This window comes from Sinocyclocheilus anshuiensis, unplaced genomic scaffold (assembly GCF_001515605.1).
Source record: "Sinocyclocheilus anshuiensis isolate Anshui unplaced genomic scaffold, SAMN03320099.WGS_v1.1 scaffold326, whole genome shotgun sequence".
Classification (NCBI taxonomy): domain Eukaryota; kingdom Metazoa; phylum Chordata; class Actinopteri; order Cypriniformes; family Cyprinidae; genus Sinocyclocheilus; species Sinocyclocheilus anshuiensis.
Genome location: NW_015546098.1, coordinates 474,530 through 494,415, shown reverse-complemented (window position 1 = coordinate 494,415; position 19,886 = coordinate 474,530). Strand labels below are relative to the sequence as shown.

General features: G+C 38.3%; 1 protein-coding gene across 1 annotated transcript in view; it reads left to right on the top strand.

Moving 5' to 3' along the window:
• The window catches only part of LOC107700305 (lipopolysaccharide-responsive and beige-like anchor protein), a 251,983-nt gene that overhangs the window by 187,860 nt on the left and 44,237 nt on the right, over nucleotides 1-19,886 (top strand). The window contains exons 41-47 of the mRNA XM_016501927.1: nucleotides 1,965-2,082; nucleotides 2,400-2,502; nucleotides 4,313-4,428; nucleotides 4,851-4,963; nucleotides 12,146-12,286; nucleotides 13,759-13,878; nucleotides 16,557-16,709. Of these exons, the coding sequence (XP_016357413.1) occupies nucleotides 1,965-2,082; nucleotides 2,400-2,502; nucleotides 4,313-4,428; nucleotides 4,851-4,963; nucleotides 12,146-12,286; nucleotides 13,759-13,878; nucleotides 16,557-16,709 (864 nt within the window). The remainder of the gene's footprint in view (nucleotides 1-1,964; nucleotides 2,083-2,399; nucleotides 2,503-4,312; nucleotides 4,429-4,850; nucleotides 4,964-12,145; nucleotides 12,287-13,758; nucleotides 13,879-16,556; nucleotides 16,710-19,886) is intronic.

Sequence of the window (19,886 nt, the reverse complement as noted above, 5' to 3'; positions counted from 1 at the left end):
CAAACATTTGAACAGTAGTGTATGACAGTTCTTGTTATTAACATTAAAATAATTATTAGCTGTATTTGCTCGAATTTTAATACTGGTGCATCCCTACTTGAGGGTGGGCTGATTTGACTTTAGCCTCTAAACAAAGGCTTAGCAGTCACCCATAAAACCCATGCCTAACAGTTTATATTTTCAGAATGGCGAGTAATGATCTGTTAGTGAAGTGTGTGCTGTGTTGTCTTGTCTTGTGTTGAGCGGTGTGTGTGTGTGGGAGGCTGGGAGTCTCTCAGCATTAACACTGCTTACATGGGGTTAATTTCATTACCGGTCAATGGCAGCTGCTAATACACAATGCAAACAGACAGAGCCTTCAGATGAAGCTCCTCGAATACACTTGGGCACGGATGGGATCTTATCTTTACGAGCCTATCCGTGGTCTCTCAGCCGTAATAAACTCCTCCATGCTCAAACTTCTCCATGATACCTCGGTTAGGTAGCGCGTCGGATATCACATTAATGGTTCGGTTTCCATACCAACATCCTGACAGAGCGGAGATGAGGAAGATAAATAGGAGAGCGGGGCCGTCTCACATGCCGCTTGTCAGGGAGTTTGCGGCGGCGAATGGCACCGTTACCGGAGCGGCGCAACAGCCTTAATCCACATTTAATTGAACTCCGGAGACTTTGAAGTGAGGCTGCAGAGCAGACAGGAGCAGTGACATTGCTCTCAGCACACAGCACAGCTGCTGCCCTCTCTTTCTCTCTTCTTCGGTCCTCTCTGTCTCTCATTAATGAGTGCATATCAGCGTTAGCCTTGATACTAGAAGATCTGAATGTCTGATTAACTGAGCCGCTCAGATCAGTTGTGGTGGTCTCTTTCTCCTCTCTGTCCTAACACCCAATCCGTAATTAAGCTAAATTAGAAATGTGAGGAAACCGTGAGCATATGGAGGAAAAGCAACAGATAGGCAGAATCTTAAGACTAGAGTGTTTATGACAGCTGAGCATCTGTAAATGCAAAATGATGCTAAAATCGTCTTTCGCTGTTTGTCTCAAGAATATCGTCATTTTGCAGGATCAGGGAAACCTGCCATCGTTGGAAGCCTAATTTGTTGGCTTCTACCAAAGGACAGACACATTTGCATCATAGTATTGCAGTGTTTGTCATCAGCAGTGAAAAATATGAAGTGTATTGTCCTTCCTTTTTTTATGCATATTTGTTTTGTTAACTATGCACCATTATATTGTTAGTTGCATTTATTTATTCGTTGGTTTATTTGTTTGTTTTATGTAAATAAATTGATAAAATATGATACAAAAATATTTTATAATTTAAAAAATAAAATTTTTATAGAACTGTATTTGCATTTATCATAGTTTTTTCCCGTTATCTGACATATCTTTGATCCACATCTCCACTTTTGGAGATTCCAGTGTCTCTTATCCAAATAATCTGCAGCTATTTTTTAATTATTATTATTATTTTTATTAAATGTGTATTTATTAAAACTCTTCTGTATACAATCCCTAGATTTAAAAATGGTGCATTTTTTTCTAAGAATTTGTTTTCTGTTCACTTTCCAAAAAGTTGTTTTCAGCATTACTTGTATTTTTTTTTTATAAGAAAAATGTGATGGTTGTGCAGCAGTGGCACATGATTTGGCACATGTTTCGCTCACACCAACTTGAAGGGCAAGTACTGATAGATTTCCAGTTCTCTTGATTACCTTTTAGTGAACTGTGGCCTTCCTGCACCTCTTCAGTGTGTGTCTGAATGGGGCTCATTTTAGCGCTTAAAGCATCTCTTTTTCATGAGGACTGATCAATAATACACATTAATCCTGCTCTGAGACCCTGGCCATGAGCTATGGGTGATAAATGAACTGAAACCTTCCCTGCTGCTTTCTCACTCATATCCCCTCAGTTTTTGCATTTCTCTTTGATCAGTCGTTTTTCTCGTTGTCTCTCCTGAACAGATTTTGGCCTACACAGAGGGTCTGCATGGGAAATGGCAGTTCACAGAGATCAGGGCAGTTTTCTCTCGCCGCTATCTGCTACAGAATACAGCGCTGGAGGTCTTCATGGCCAACAGAAGTAAGCTCTGATCCGCTGCTGTTCTGGAAAGTCTCAAAAGGGTTCAGTTTTTGAGGAGATCATTATACTATAGAAAACATGTTTCAAAATTTCAGTTCTAAAAAGATCATTTAACAATTTTTCCCTCTAATGTTGAGTCAACCTTAGAGGGAAAAATAGACATGGGGTAATGATATATAAAATATAATTTACATTTTAATTGATATTTTTAAAAATCGTAAAATAATAAAATGACTCTTTAAAACAGTTCAACAAAAATTTTGCTTATTTACACCTAGTGCATAAAGTGTATAATAAATTTTCTTTTCTCCTTACAGCGGCAGTCATGTTCAACTTCCCAGATGCGGCCACAGTGAAAAAGGTGGTGCACTGTCTCCCCAGAGTTGGAGTAGGCACGAATTTCGGCCTTCCTCAGACCAGGCATGTTCTTTATCTCATGTGCACCGTTCATTTACAGAAGTAAACACTCCTTTTCCCTCCTATTTGAAATCTAGAATAAAGCTATCCATTAGCATTTCCATTCATCTCAATGACACTTGCACTTGTGCAGAAGTGTGTGATTTGAAGTCTGCCATAGCTCTTGGCTCTTTTGGCTAAGCATTCACTTCCGTAAAACATGTTTCTGGCCTAACACTGCTGGTTTGTGTGTGTGTTAATATGTGTGTGGTGTCAGGGGTGTCTGTAACACTGCCTAATTACGTTCACACAAACACAATTCACATCATTTATTTATCTCCCCAACTGAGAAATAAATACAGGGGTGAGAGCAGAGCCTGCGGGGCAGACTGGAAACACGGGAAACACACACACACTGCTGCTGCTGCTGTAGTTCAGCCAAACAAAAGATGATTTAGACAAGTGGAACTCCATCACAATATCCCTCTAAATCAGTGTTCTTATTAAAAGTAAAAGTTCTGTGAAATTAAGTAACTAAAACAACAATGTGGGTAACAGAATCTAGTGAATATTGATTCCACACAGGGCAGAGAGGTTTGACCATTACAGACAGCCCTCTCCTGCCATGTCTTTCTGCTAACATTCGTGTGGCATTTCCTTAGCGTCGTGACTGCCTTGCCTCTGTGTTAGGAGGGGCAAAGGGCATTGGAAACTTCAGAGAGGCCTAATGACTGTAATCACGCTGGGTGACAGTGATGAATTCTCTAATTTCGCTTTGTTTTAATTGGATTGGAGAATCATTTGTTTTAGTGTCCGCATATTTGCTTGCACTGTGCATGTTCATTTAACAGGTTCGCACATTACCCATGAGGCCGCTGTGTGTCTGTGTTCATGTCTGGATTTGGATGTAGGTTATATTCGGAGTTGCTGTCATTGAATCGGACTGGCCGAGTGGTATTTCCTATAACAGTACTGGAATGTTTTACCGCTTGTGTCAGTCTTCTTGTCTGTGTTTGATTCAGAGAATTTGAATATTGGTTTCTCATGGACGTATTAACAAAACGGCTAATCATACTGTGCCTTTTTTTTATACAAATGTTGTATTGTTGTATTACCGAGAAAACCTACTTTGATAGAAAACCCATGCATATGAAGCTGGATATGTGACACTAACATTCAAAAGTATCAGTTTTCAATTCTCACAGCATGTTAAAATTGTTTTGAAGTTATAACATAATATTGTGCAAGGAATTGTGAGGAAAATTAGGTTTTCTTAATCAAAACTGGCCCTGTAAATCATACTTTGTGTGAAAAGGAATAAAGGTTTTACTGCCTCTAGTGTTCATTTCAACTGGAAACTGCAGCGATTCGTGTGTATAGGTAAGTTTTTTGAGTTTTGCAGGAATGTAGGTAGAGGCAGGTATTTCCAACAAGCCTGGGTAGGTATTTTTCCGCATAGTCACAGAATTCTGAGGAGACTGACACAATTACGCTGCACTATTTTGTTTGTAAGCCTGTGAATATTGAAACAGCAGGATTCAAAAATTGAAACTAAAGAGCTTTATTCTGTTGGAGAGTCAACAGATTACTGGAACAGCTAGAGATTCTCTGTAGATCTCACTGCATTTTCATCCAATTTGCTGCAATTTACATGTGGCTTACGCCATACTCTGTACAATTTTTTTTCCCCGATTATGCATATTTCTTAATTTACAAAATATACCGTAAACAAAAAGTGCTTCTATTTGAAATGGCACATTAAATAGCATATTGCAAATCAATTGAACATTTCAGGTTACCGAATTTCTAAATGTGGTTTGTCTTTTTCTGACAGACGGATTTCTCTGGCCAGTCCGAAACAGCTCTACAAGGCCTCCAACTTGACCCAGCGCTGGCAAAGACGAGAGATCTCCAACTTTGAGTACCTCATGTTCCTCAACACCATCTCTGGTAAAAACTGAACACTGAATGCACTGATGAAGCTGAATGTACTGATGTACACTTCTGTGTGACACAACAAGCCACAAAATCTCTCTCTTCCATGTTAATCTGAGTGTCTGTCCTACTTTGTTGGTGACCTACCTTTTATTTTTTGCTATGTTGGGCCACACTGACACCTCGTTGAACCAAAGCGCTACGACTGGAATCTCGTCACAGAGTTTGGAAAGTTATTTGAACTAATACTAAAGGGGCCACGTATTTGAAACAAAAAAATAATAGTTGTCTTCTGCTCCCTGTAGTCACTGTTTCTTCAGTAACTGTGTCTCTTTATGCGAGACCCCTTGTATTTATAATGAACATGATGATGATGAAGTAAGATCATGATAATGGTAATAAAGGTGTGAGGAGTCTCGACACTTCTTGTGTTTCAGGCCGTACGTTTAACGATCTGAACCAGTATCCTGTGTTCCCCTGGGTAATCACCAACTACGACAGCGAAGATCTCGACCTCACTCTCCCCAGCAACTACAGAGATCTGTCCAAGGTAAACACATGACCACATACACTCACACAAACAGTCTGAGCCTCAAAGAGCTCCTGTAGGTTCAGAGACTGTAGGACATGTCTGAAGAGAAGTTTCGAAAACCCGAATACATGGGAGTATTTGTGTGAAACATGCCATGCAGACAAGTCAGATAATGGGCCTGTGCCCCTCAATCAACCCCTACATCCCGCCTTCACCTCCTCCCCCATTTCCCGTTAGCCAGCCAGCCTCCCTAAGGAGCTAATTAATGAGCGTAGTAGTACTTGAGCTAAACACACGGACAGACTGACACAGCTCACTGCTGGGAACACCAGACCTGCCTTTGTCTCTCTCAGGCTCTCGCTTTATACATTTGATGCAGTTTTTGTAACAGTGTAACAGTGCAGCATTTTAAATATTTTTTATTCATCATATAGTGTCATAACTTTTTTTTTTTTTTAATTTGAAATCTTCATTTAATTTCCAGGTTTAAATATTTTTGTATCCCAGATGTTCAGTGTGTGCTCAGGGTTTAAATACTGTATAAAACATTAGAGCTGGGTAAAAAATGTTGATTTCTCGATTCTCATTTTTATCGTTTGTCAGATAATGAACGGAACATTGTAGCGCACCTCCCATCCAATAAAGTGCAATAAGCGTTTTGTTACTTTTGATATGAAACAAAGTCTCAGATTTCAAATGCTGTCCATTTTATTACAATATTCAAATATTAAATGCCTTTTTGGCGCTGTTTAATGTGGAGTGACAGATCGTCTCCTCCGCTTTAATAGCAGTTACAACATGAAATAAACATGAATGAACATCTGAAGGTATGAGTACAACTTACCGAAAACCGTATCCTGTCTCATGTATTTAAAGTTAAAGTTAGTATTATAACTTTAATATTACAAAAACTTTGAGTATATTTTAAGTGTTTAAATCAGAAAATTTCAACCTTCCATATTATTGACTCTCAGGCATATTTTACAGCATTAGTTGAGAGGTTTTTTTTTCCCTTGAGAAAACTTGCCATGTCCTGTACCTGATATATATCCAAAATAATCAATATCGAATCGAATCGAAATCGAATCGAATCGCAAGCTTGTGAAGTATACTTTAATCGAATTATGAAATTTGTGTCAAAACCCAGCCCTATAAAGCATGTATATGAAACATGTCAACATAAATATAATGATTAGATATTTAGAGTCTTACATTATAGCATGGCATATGTCAACGGTCGCTGACTTTACCCATAATCCATATTAGAGCTTTGCGAACGAGGCTCTTTTGTTCTCTTAAATCAGGACTCAGACTCAAACACTTGTGGTCCTGATGCCTTGGTCTTTAATTGCAGTCGGTTGTTGTGTCAACTACTAATAGCTGTTTCGCTGAAGTGACGGTGATTAACCAGGATTAGTCAGAAGGAAGAACATGCTAGTTCTGATATTCCGTCCTATCTGTCCTGTCCATTTTATTTAAATCATAAATCACTTATGTTTGTATCTCAAAACCATCTTGAAGAGCTCCTTTCTCAGTCTAGACCGGATGAATATTTCATGTCAGGGAGCTGTGGGGCACTCCTCCAAAAGAATGCTCTTTACTCGCATTGCACCATTTGGGTAATTGAGTTGCACGACAAAAGTTACGTTTTAAAACTTCACTTTAAAAGTGCTTGTGAAAGCTTGCCAGTCACTGCCTCAAAAATAACCATCCGTTTCATGTAATGGTGACCAATGGAGGGAGGACAGAGGATTACTTTTAGAGCTCAGATGATCAAACGAGTGTCCACTCTGACCCAAAATGGCAGAATAAATCAGTTCTAACAGGCAGGAAAACAAAGGACTGAGAGATAATGGAAGATGAATTCCTGTGCAGAAAGAATCATGCGGTGCAGAAGTCACCCTTACTGTCTTCAGACTGAGACGATCGCTCACATATTGCTCTCCAGTGCAGATTTATATACATGATGCTATCTGTATCTACTGCACTGCCTTTAGCAAAGAAATATCTCTGTGTTTTACCAATTCGGATTCGGCAAACAGCATGTTTCTTTCAGGTACAGACAGAGTAGGTCAGGTTAATAAGTATTGGATATAATTATAATAATTTCAGTATAGTCTAGCTGACAGGATAAAATATGCATTGTTTTAATGTAATTTGTATTTGACAATTAACTTAAAGTTCCTAAAGACAAAGGGTCTTTTTGGATTTCAGTTTCATGATTTGCAAGTATGAGAGCAATAAGAGTCTTTCAATAACGTCTCTGATTTAAACCTCAGTAACAGTGCAGTATTGTCTATCAATTATTTCAAACTGTCCGTTTAAAACAATGTCACAATTTACCAGATCTTTACTATTTCTTTACTGTTTCATCACTCAAAAATATTCACAGACGCTGTGACATGCTTAGATTAGATTAGATTAGATTCAACTTTATTGTCATTTTGCAGAGTACAAGTACAGAGCCAATTATAATGTTATAGTAAAAATTAAGGCTGTCAATCAAATCATGCAAATCATCTATATACATGCAATGCGCATATACAGTGTATATATATATATATATATATATATATATATATATAGTTTTCAGCTGGTAGACAGTTATCTTTCCTTCACTGCATACTTGAACAAATAAATATACCCAGAGACACTTACACACAGCTTGCAGCATATCTCTTTATTTATTTATTAATTTGTTCAGCCCCGTTCTGTTTCTTTGCAATGGCTTCCGCCCACTCGGTTAAAAGACAACAGTCCTATACACCATCCTGCATCACCCTCACCTTTGTTTCTCTCTCTTTCCATCCCTCCCTCCCTCAAACTCTCTCTCTCTCTAATTTTGACAGCCTTGCCTTTATGTTCAGTCAAGCTTTCAAGCCTCAGGGAGAAACGGAGGCCGATCGAGAGCAGCCCCTCCCTCTGCAGCCAGCAACAGCAAATCTCAACAATCTTTATTACAACTGCTTTATTCATGCTGTTGACACAGGCAATATCAGTGTATGAGCGGTGGACCATGACAACACCGTCTCGCCTGCGAAGGCCATCTGAACCTTGTATACGCTGTGTGTCTTTCTCTTTTTGTCCTTAACCCCTCCCGCTCTCTCTTGTCATCTGCGTATGCCACGTCCCAGCACTGCTTTGATAGAAGCAGGTCATGTGGGACCTTTTACACAGCGAGGTGAAATTGCTATAGATGCCGTGTCACACGCACGGTCTTCCCTGCGGGCAGAGGAATGTGCTTCATGAATTTATGTTCCTTTTGTCTCATCGTTATGACCCCGCTGGCTTTCTTATCATAAACTCTAACCTCTTCGTGACATCTGGTGCAGCCAGAGTTATCACTGCAGCCAGAAACAACAAAACTGACTCAACTGAGTGAGCCAAAATAGGTTTTTGCTTCTTATGCGTCTCATTTGTCACAGGTGTGTTGATCAGTTATGTTTCTTTTCATTCTTTTGTATCTTTTATACTACACTGCAATACATATCAAAGTGCATCATTGTCATAATAGGATTACGACTGAAATTGTTCCAAACGTGAGACAGAGACACGCACACAGGTCAGGTAGAGAGAGCGAATCTGCTGTATTCATTTTTATTGATGTGCTGTAGCTTTTCTACACTTCCTGGACAATATTGTCATTAAGAAACTGGCTTTTTTTAGCTAAGTTCATTTTACAAAAGAGTAACAGGATGGAATTTGAGGACAGAACAGAAACGTATACGTTGAAAGGTTTGAAAGGGAAAAAAATAACTTAAATATTACTTAATAAATTGTCTAATGTTAGAAGTTATAAGTGGAGACACTGTAAATGGCAACAAAAATTACTTTCATGTTCACTTAAAGTCACGATGTAATGGAACTGGCAGCACATTTTCTTACGTATTATGATGTACATCTGAGTAAAACAGATTATCAAAAAATAAAAAATGTAGGGCAGTTTTCTATCTATTGGTTGTTGGTTTGGATGGATGCAGATCTGAACGTGAGCTTGCAGTCGATTCTAAGAAAAGGTGGGTTTAAGTGGAGTAAATAATTGGAGAATATGTCAGCAAATGTCTGTCATTTAACCGGAAGATCGAGCTATGACCGTTTGATTAAAAATTACAAGCTCAAAAAAAGTTAAAAAATTAAAACATATGCATGGATGAATCGATTAGATCAGTAAGATGCATTTAGAAAACACTGTGAATTTCCATTTCATGCTGACTTTAATTGTAATATTGTGATTTTATATTAGTATATTAAGAAATATATGATGGGGACATCCTATACTAGTGCGGTGACAGTTAAAAGGCATCCTGACTAAAGCATATTATTATATTTGTACATTAACAAAGGTAACACCAAATGTATTGACCTGTTTCTCCAACCTCACTGTGATGTGGTTAATGGCATATTGATTCGCCCTTCATCACATCATTTACACCCTTTCAACTGAGCCCTAGATACGCATTCACACCTTCTGTAATGCATGCTTCAGCTTCAGACATTTCCTAATTCTGATGCCAGAGTTTCATTCATTTATTCATTCACTGACTCAGAGATTTATTTTATTGAGAAAGTAGATTTCAAATAGTTCCTTATGTGATATTTAGTCATTTAGCATAGTGTATTAGTTCTTCTAGTAATATATTACATTGCACCGCTTTTGCTTTCTGTGTTTCAGTGCAAAAAAACTAAAAAATTAGGTCTTATTCAGGGCTTAAATTAAGTCACTGTCTAGTCAAGCACACTTTCTGCATTTAAAGAGCCAATTCAGGTGCCTAGATCACAGTGGTGAATGCAAATTGTGTCCAGCACAGAATTTTTTTGGGCATGTTTGTGATTTCTATAATTCGTGAATCGTGTGCAAATAAAAAAAATCTATCAGGCGCAATTCATGAATTCCCCCCTCAGAAACCCTGAATTTTGAGCCGCACGGTGAAGTGCTGATACTGATAGCTACCGGCAGTCTGTTCAGATTTGCAGTCTAATTAAAAACATTGGGGCAGCTCATTTATTTGAGCCGTCACTAGAGAAATATTCAGCAGTGCTGCCAGAGCGTATTAGGGTCGGTGGTGTGCGTTCACTCCATCACACCGCGCTGTGGTACAGGGATAACCCTGATGAACGACACTGTCACGAGACCCTATTGTACTGGAGCGCCTCCGACCGTAATTTACTGCCGTAAACAACACGAGGGGTCCGCACACACACACACACACTGATATACATGCACACACATTTACACATTCACATAGAAACACACACAGTGAGCTATGACAAATGTTTTTTATCCTGCTCTCCCCTTTCTTTCTTTAATGAGGGTCCTGTTATTACCGCAATCAATCAGTTAAATCGCACAATGTTTAATTCAGTATGTGTTCTCACCGTAGTTGCCACAAGAGAGCAGACCGTGTGTCATTGTCAGCCCAGGGCTTCACTCCAGTTTAACACACAAACACACACACAAAGACACAGACACACAGACACACTCACACACACAGACACACTCACACTCACACACACGGACACAGACACACTCACACACACACACACGGACACAGACACACACACAGAACACATTCAGCATAAGTCTATTACATTTCAGTGGCAATTCTACAAGCTTTAGTGATTTACAATCAAACGTTGATTAAACAGCTCTCCTTTTTAAATCTCAATTAAATCCCAAGACATAGTTTAATCACGATTATATTAGAACTAGTGAAATATAATTAAGCTCTATTTTTAGGTGAGCACCACAGCCCTTGGCCTTCTTGCACAGTGTTAAATCTCACATTAATGCAGGCACACATAAACACACAAGCACAGCGGAACATTAAAAGATACAATCATCCATATTGTGCTTGCACCATTGTGATCAATAGAAAAGCAGCAGAGGACCCTCATTACACAGCTATGATATGAGAGGGACATGGCCGATCTGTCCTGCCCACTCTCATTTCAAGGAACTCCATCATTCCATTACTATTGATCATACTAAGGTATGAGAGACAGACAGAAAGCTTTAGTTCAAGAGTAATAAAGACTCAGCAGGGTAATAACAATACATATACATGAGCATTTACTGTAAATAATGACCTGCTTCCATACGCTTCCATCTTCAGATCAATGAAGAATTAAAGCAGCTAATCAATGCTTTGATAAAACCCAATGCAGGGCAAGAGAGTATTAACCATATGAGCTCTCATATGAACTCCCCTGCATTACTTTCCGTTTGCTATTAATGTTTAACACCATTAAAAACTGAACCAAAGCACGCACATCAATAGCAAAAAATGCTCAAAATTGGGTGCTAGACAAAGAAGAAGCGCAAAACGTTACCTTGTGTGAAGTCCATTATTAAATTGTTTTGCATTTTTGGAGCCTATGGTGTGCCGACTTTTGTTTGTTGATGAACACCTTTATGATTGTATTATTTTTTTTAATTATTTTATTCAGCAAGGATTAATTAAATTGATAAAAAGTGACAGTAAAAGCATTTACTATAAGACATGCTATAAGATTTATATTTCAAATAAATGCTGTTCTTTGGAACTTTATATTTGTCATTCACTGAATCTTGAGAAAAAAAAGTACCACTGTTTCCATAATATTAAGCAGCATAACTGTTTTCAACATTGATATTGTTTCTTGCGGACCAAATAAATATATTAGAATGATTTCTGAAGGATCATGTGACACTGGAGTAATGATACTGAAAATTCAGCTTTGAGCACAAGAATAAATTACTTTTTTAAATTTATTAAAATAGAAAACATTATTTTAAATTGTAATGATATTCAACAATAATACTGTTTTTAACGATCAAATAAATGGAGCCTTGGTGAGTTTAAGAGAATTTTTTAAAAAACATTTAAAAATCTTACCGACCCCAAACTTTTGAACCGTTGTGTAAATAAACACAATTATTTTGTGAATTGTGAGCTTTTATGTTTATTCACAGCTACAGAAAACAGACTGTTGAATCTCTTTAAAATAACAGTCTATTATTGATGAAACTTTGCAGCTGCACTAAATTATTATTTAAATAAATGATTAGCATTAATAAATTATTACTTTTCCCAGATGTAACACCTGTGGTCCTTGTTCTGACAGCTAACTTAATAATTTATTGCTTTGGTTCTTGAACATTTGTGCTTTATTAATGCAGTTTTATGTTTATTCCAATAATGTTGTCCTTTCTCATTACAGCCCATTGGTGCACTCAACCCAAAGAGGGCTGCATTCTTCTCTGAACGCTTTGAATCATGGGAGGACGCGCAGGTGCCCAAATTCCACTACGGCACGCACTATTCCACCTCCAGCTTTACTCAGATGTGGCTACTGAGGATTGTAAGTTGCACATACACACACAAGTGTCACACTGTAACACGGAAATGTGATTAACACCAAAATGCTCCAGCACCAGTTTTTAAATCATTTTTATGGCATCAGAATAGAAAAGCCTGTCAGCGTGCCATTTGTCAGTGCGTTATTTCACTTTCTTTAATGTCTGTTTATGTAGGACAAATAAACGGGACATGGTCATAATTGTCCAAATGATTTGCCACTTTTAAAGGGTTGTTAGACAGCGGCTCTGTGCTCTTCATGCTGCGTCAAAATGCTACACATTCATCATGTGATCTGTTGTGAAGCACATTGCAACTAATTGTTGTTTATAATTGGGCATGTGTGCGTGCTCAGTCAGGTTGATTTATTGTTATATTGAAATGTAGGCCTTATCTGCATACTAACAAACACACAACACATCGCTCATCTTCCCTTCATCCTTTGTGTTCTAATATCTGCAGAGAACATAGACGTGACACTCCGGAGGAAAAATACTTCATATGCTTTATAACAGTATTTTGATGAAGCATAGTTTTGTTCAATATAACCAGTTCTGTATTCATTTTACAGTTACGTCCCATAATCCTCTGCAGCTCTCAAAGCCTTTGTACAATGTCAGTTGCTTTAGATTTAAATTAGTTCTGTGTTTATTTTCAACTTTATTTGTAATGTTTAGTGTATTCACATATTCTACACACCAAGAGAGAGAGCACTAGAGGTCACTAACCTATTCCTGGCCGTCACTGTAATTGTTACAGTTTTTCACTTTCATAGCCATTCCCTGTTGGCCCATTGTATTGATCCCATCCCATTATTATCAGGCTTATCCCAAATCCACTTCACCAAACACCCTAATTCATGTACCATAGCACAAATCAGCAACCTTGTGATATCGAGGCTCTTGACAGAGAAAAGGCGGGTGTTAAATTCAGTCAAGCACCCAAAAGCCTCAGCGTAATTAGGGTATCTTTCTTTCATGGTGAAGCTTACTGTGGTGCTATTCACTCTAATTGCATCCTTCTCATCGGGGAGGTATTGTTTCAAAAGAACCACCTATTGATTCTGCACAAACAAGATTAAGCATGATTAGAAAATAACAAATAATGCACTTGTAAAGGCTTTAGTGTCTGCCCGGGGTTAATAACAGGTTTCTTTAGCATTTAGGTCCCTCTTTTGGGGAAGAGGATGTCATTTAGTGCACACAAATTAGAATCATATTGTATAAGGCTTTGTTATGAACAGCAGGCATTGATGCTAAATAAGAGAAACTTACCGGGTTGCACGTATTGAAAAATCGTTCAAATTACAGGCTAAAGACTGATCAAAGTAGGCTCGTAGTTATTAAATACATGATCTTTGTTCATTGGAATTTGCCCTTTAGTTGTTTTAGCTCCTAACATGACTTTTTAATACTCGTTTTAGCGTGAACGTGTGTGTGGACATTCCTTATTTTCTACGTTCTCTTTTATTCTCAGGAGCCTTTCACGACATTCTTCCTGAATTTCCAAGGTGGGAAATTTGACCACGCGGATCGCACTTTCTCCTCAGTGTCCAGAGCCTGGAGAAACTGCCAGAGGGACACGTCTGATGTGAAGGTACGTCAACATATGTGCATGACACTCAGAAATGCTTTCTGAGTCATTCTAACATAGAAATGCTACTTATTTTTAATTTATTGTTATGCATCCATATTTATACACATGCACAAAGCTGTACTTGTGCTTATTTCTTCTCGATCAGGCATCAGTCGGTCCCTGGCCTGGATTTGGTTTTCGCCTTCCACTGATATTTTGTTTTTCACAAATGTGGAGGCTATTACATGATTAGACGTTTCTGTAGTGAGTTGACTTCCTCTTGGTAACCGGAGCTTGCTGGGACTTGGTGTGAGGGCAGTCGTCATGGAGACACCACAGCCCGGCTGCCCCCATCACCTCTCCATAAAAACTGGCCCTAGCACATGTACAGTCACAACCAATCCTTGTCATGCTACCATGAAAGTGTCAAGGGTCCTTGATCAAAGCTTTAAACTAATCTTGATTTCGAACTTTCCCCCCTTTCCTCCCTTACACTCTCTCTTGCAAAACCTTTCACAACTCTCTAACCCTCAGTTGAACCTTTTGTCGTTCGGCCCCAAACCAAAGTCAGACAGCAATCTCAAATGCTCACCATAGCCCCTCAGAGACCCTTCAGAGTGTTCGGCATTGACTTTAACAAATGTCCAGACCTCTTGAAATATCTATTACAACAGACAGCCATTTTGTTAGCATGCTCGTTGCATGCTTTAATTTTTCAGGGGCTCATTTGGTAATAAGACATGTGGCTCACATTACATGGTCTCACTTGATACCGAAAGCCCAGTTTGGTTTCTGCGTAAGCTTGTCACTGTGGATCAGCGTAACAGGATTGGCGTGCATCAAAACCGAATGGAGGACTTGACTAAAAACCTGGAAATCACCTTCAGTTTATTTGACTTTGAAGCTGTGGAACATTTCAAACATGCTCAACCTTGCAAAAAAGGTCTGATAGGTGCAAATGAGAAGCAAAGAAGTGCCTTCAAATGTAATAATGTATCAATTTGCCATGCTGTTATCCCTTTTTCTTAAAAAAACAAAAAGCACAGCAGTCCCCCCACGTTTAGAAACACTCCCCCATTCTACCGAGGGGTGAAAAGCCTTTAGCAGTTTTTGTGTCCAGGCAAAAGAGAGCTATAATGGCCTAAAGCAACCCTGATCCTGTCTGTCTCTAGTCAGGCAAACTCTGGCCTGACCTTTAACCTCTATCCTCTGACCCCCGTGCAAAAGGCTGAAAGCAGTGTGGACACTGAAAGTTTCCCCTCAGGGGAATCAGAGAGGACCTAAGACGGGTCCCAGGGGCACCCCTCTCTATTGACCCGCAGCAGGACAGGATTTTGGATCACAGGTTTTGCCCTCTGATTGGTTAAGTGGCTCTGGGTCTTTGTGCCGCCAATGAAGATGCCAAATTTACTCCAGGCTCCATACATGAACCTCAGGGCACCTGGTGCCATTGTAAAGTCATGACCTTTTTGTTTTAAAGACTTCGGTTTTAAAGAGAGGACCAGAAAGAAGTGAGGCAGAAGGCTGGTTTTGAACCTTCCATCATTTGTTTGCTCACCTAATTGGCCACTCGCAATGCACACTTTATAGGAATACAGGCATTTCGAGTGTACAAGTTAGATTGCATTACAGGAATGGAAAAAAATGCTTTACCATTAAACCAACATGTCATATTTAATTAATTTGCTCATCTGTGGATTTATCCACTGACCTGCAAAATCCTGAGATTGACAGGGTCCGATATTGGAATAAAGTTATCGAGTTAAATGTCACATTTGAGCACTTGAATTGATCAGCAAGAATGATTGTTCCCTCCAAACGCTGTGTAATGAGATTTAAAAATCCCATTATTACAACTTTTAAAACAAAGTAATGCCCACGCATTTTATAAAGGAAGAAAGAGGTTTAGTCCTCTTTTCTGTGCTTTGACTGCAGTGTGCCTCTGCACTGCTGTTTGGATGTTCGTTATCAGGATGACATGCAGTTGCTCTTTCTTTGCATATTAAACTGGAGTAGCTCCATCTGCATCCCTCACTCAGACTGGCAGCGAGGCACAGATTAAAGGCTAAAGATTCAAAGAAGGAATAACTGATTCCTCAAGTCCTGATTCCCATTTAATGAGCTGTTATATTGTACAGGTATCTAGTATGTTTAGAAATGCATCTGCTTTGCACAATAGTCAGCTTTGTTTTCTTGTTTACTTTCCTGTTTGGAAAGAATAATTGAATGTCATTGTTGAATAATTATTTTTGATTGTCAAATATATCTAATTTAGGGATGTCAAAATCACTGTGTTAATGGATGCAATTTATTAATTAATTATAATTTTTTAAATGGCATTTGCACATTTATTAAATTTTTCAAATCATTCTGCTAATTTCATTCACATATTTTTGACATTTGGCAAATGTGATGTCGGCTTTTGAGTCTAAGTCTGCCACAGAGTGATTTTTCATTTATTTGTGATATCTGTTGCGTAGTAGGTTTGCATTTTTCTATACACATATTATACATAGATACATTTTATTTAGTTTTCTTTCTTTAAAAAGGAACGCACTTGTTAACACATCAGATACCAAAAAAAACTGAGATTAATTAAGATTGAATATTTAAATTGATTGCCAGCCCTAATATAATTATTTCATCAGTTAATAATGTGAAATTTGTCGTTAAAAAGCCTTTTTTCCTGTCTCTCACAGGAGCTGATCCCTGAGTTCTATTACCTCCCTGAGATGTTTGTCAACTCCAATAATTACAACCTGGGAGTGATGGATGATGGGACGGTGGTGTCAGATGTGGAGCTGCCGCTCTGGGCCAAGAGTCCTGAGGAGTTCGTTCGCATCAACCGACTCGTATGTTCACTCTCTGAGTCTCCATCTCTTTTCTTTCCCTCTCTCTCTCCATCTTTCTTTATCTCCCTTATTAAATTGCTGTTAAAGTGCTGATTGCGAGTGGCTCTGGCTAGCATGTCTGGCTCTTTGTATCTATTTGTGTGATTGTGTGTGTGTATGCTAACGCTGTGACCTGTTTTATGCTGATAATTACAACTCTGATATCAGTCTGACTCTCCCATTAATCATCTCTTTCTGTGTCACACACACACACACACAAACCCCCTCATCACTCTTCTGACATTCACACAGACGTTCACACACTTTCACTAAGTCTGTGTGTAGAGTTGCTGTTTGATCAGATAAAATGCTGGTTGCTCTTTGATGTGTGTACATGCTATAGGAAAGTAGTAGTCACAGACGTATTGACTGGCCTGTTGTGAACAGCACCAGTGCTGCATTAATTGGTGTCACTGCCTTACATCACAGACTCTGCGTGCCATTAAATTGCATGACTGTGTAATGTGTTCTGACACAGTCTAAACTAACTGCATGGTGTTCTGAATCTGTTACTAAATGTAAAACAGAGAGTGCAAAAACAGTCAAAGGATTTGTCATTGGCCCTTTAATTCTTGCAGGAATGGTCAATCTGACACACAGAAGTTCTGTAGTGAGAAAGACAGAAGGCAATTCAGTATAGTGTCTTTTATACTGATAAAGACTGAGAAAGACTGTCCAAGGATCAACTTTGACCTTTGAGTATTTCTCAGACTAGTTCCAACCAGTCATAGCCATTCCCCGGTTAGAGGAACGCTGACAGAAGTTTAAGCCATGCACACAGAGAAAAAACCGAAGGCCAACACCTGTGGAAATAGAACATATAGAAAATAGAGAATATGCAATATGGAAAATAGAAAATAATGAAAAATGCAGAAATTTCCATTATAATGGGCAACCTGTAGCCAGTAAAAAGTGTACATTAAATGTGACAAGAGATCCGTTGTTGTCATAAAAGTCAATGCTCTCAAATTTTTAGGATATTTTAAGCTGATATTGTCTTGATATTGTATTGCTTTGTCATCATGATAATAGCATGTCAGTTTTTGGAGTGACAACTGTGGGAGTGACTGTGAACAAGACCACTGACCCACTTTATTATTATTATTTTGGTGAAATAAATATTAGCAGGGATATTACTGACAGTATTTTTTTTTTATTGGATATTTTAGTGTGTTTAGTTTATACTAAAGACACAGGCCCTCTCTAGGACCACAATGTGTGGGTTACCCATGGACCGCAAGGGCTGATGTGCCCTTGACATGCATCTGTTTCCTCAAGCGAGCTATCAGTATCCAAAAGAGAGGGACATCAATGCATTAGCAACTTATTGTTCAGTTTAGTTCTTTGCTTCTCTTCTGGATTTGTATGTGCAGTAATGCATACAATGAACTTTCTATTCATCAACGCTTCAATAAAAAAAAAAAAATCACAGTTTCCACAAAAAAATATTAGGCAACACAACTGTTTTCAACATTGATAATAATCATAAATGTTTCTTGAGCACCAAATCAGTATATTAGAATGATTTCTGAAGGATCATGTGACACTGAGGACTGACTGGAGAAAATTCAACTTTGCCATCAATTTAATACAATACATTTTACAATATGTTAAAATTAGGGCTGTCAAAATGAACACCTTAATTGTGCAATAAATATTTTTCAGTTTAACACATTAAAAATATTTGAACGCAATTAACACCGGGTTACAGTAGACTAAAAGAACACGCTATCAAGCACAGTAAGGTGCAGAAGAGAAGTTCATTAGGTACTGGTGCGTGAAGCAGCTGTCTGTGAACACAGGCATCATAGAAAGCCACTTCAGACGCCTAGGTAACTAAGTCCTTACTTTCCTGTTACACTGGAAATATAAAACTGTCAATTATTCTCAATGGAATACCACAAAACCACCCAATGTAATAACACAAAATGGGTATCATTTTAAAGCTTAGAAACTCAGCTTTTTAATGAATGGAATTAATTCAACTCTCATCGAGTGCGGAGTAGTCCCACTAAAATGGAGTGTTCAAAACAACTGCCTTGATCAACAAAAAAAATTTGCCATTTGAAAGCTTAGAGTCTGACCTTTACAATGCATGTAGCCAATTTGGTTTTCATAATTTATGAAATATGTTTTTGTGCCATGTACCCTTAATATGTCAAAAACATCATACAGCTCAGATAGTCATGTGTCATATGTCATTTGAAAGATCTCACAGAGTAGAATAAAACAAGCATAATGACTAAACTTGAGCGAGGCATTACTTCTGTGTATGTCACTCAGAAAACAACTATTTCAAAACTGTCAGTGGCTAAGAAAAAGGCTACCTTGGTTCCAAATGCTGTAACTTTTGATTACTTCATGTTGTCACTATAAAATTTAATTCACATACAGCTAACACATTTTTCACCCCAAAACATTTTTTCCCCCTACCTTATTTTTTCCTGAGATATTGGATGTCAAATAAGACAGATATGTAAAATTTCCCTTGAGCACACACATTTTTCTTACACTTTTATCAGCTATTTCTCTGCAGGAGAATGTCCAAATGTAAAGACATTTTATTTTATTTTCCTAAAAATACAGAAAGTTTTCTATCAAACGAAACCTACCTTTTGACTCTCCTTGCTAGAGTTTTGGAGTTATGAGTCATTATTTTTGTGCATGTCACTCAGAAAAAACAACACCCTTCAGTATTTTTATTAGCAGTGTTTGGGGTAACGCATTACAAGCAACTCGAGTTAAGTAATCAGATTACTTTTTTCAAGTAACTAGTAAAGTAATGCATTATCAGATATGTTACTGCTTGTGATACTTGTAAATTCAGCCTGAGCTTTTGTTTCAGTGTGCAGTAGTAAAGAATGATTGAACAGCGTGAGTCATAAAGTTCGGCTGTGTTCAGCTGGTGTCTATAAACGCAAGGATAGCCACAGGTTTCGTCCTCTTTTCCAGTAATTAGACTTTTCAGTTTATCTTTTCATAATTCAAACAATGCTCTGATCTCTTAAATGTGCCCTGTCTCTGTCAGCAGATATTTTACACTCATCCCAGAAACCCCTCATTAATAGGAGCTCTATCTTGTGTGTGTGTGTGTGTGTGTGTGTGTGTGTGTGTGTGTGTGTGTGTGTGTGTGTGTGT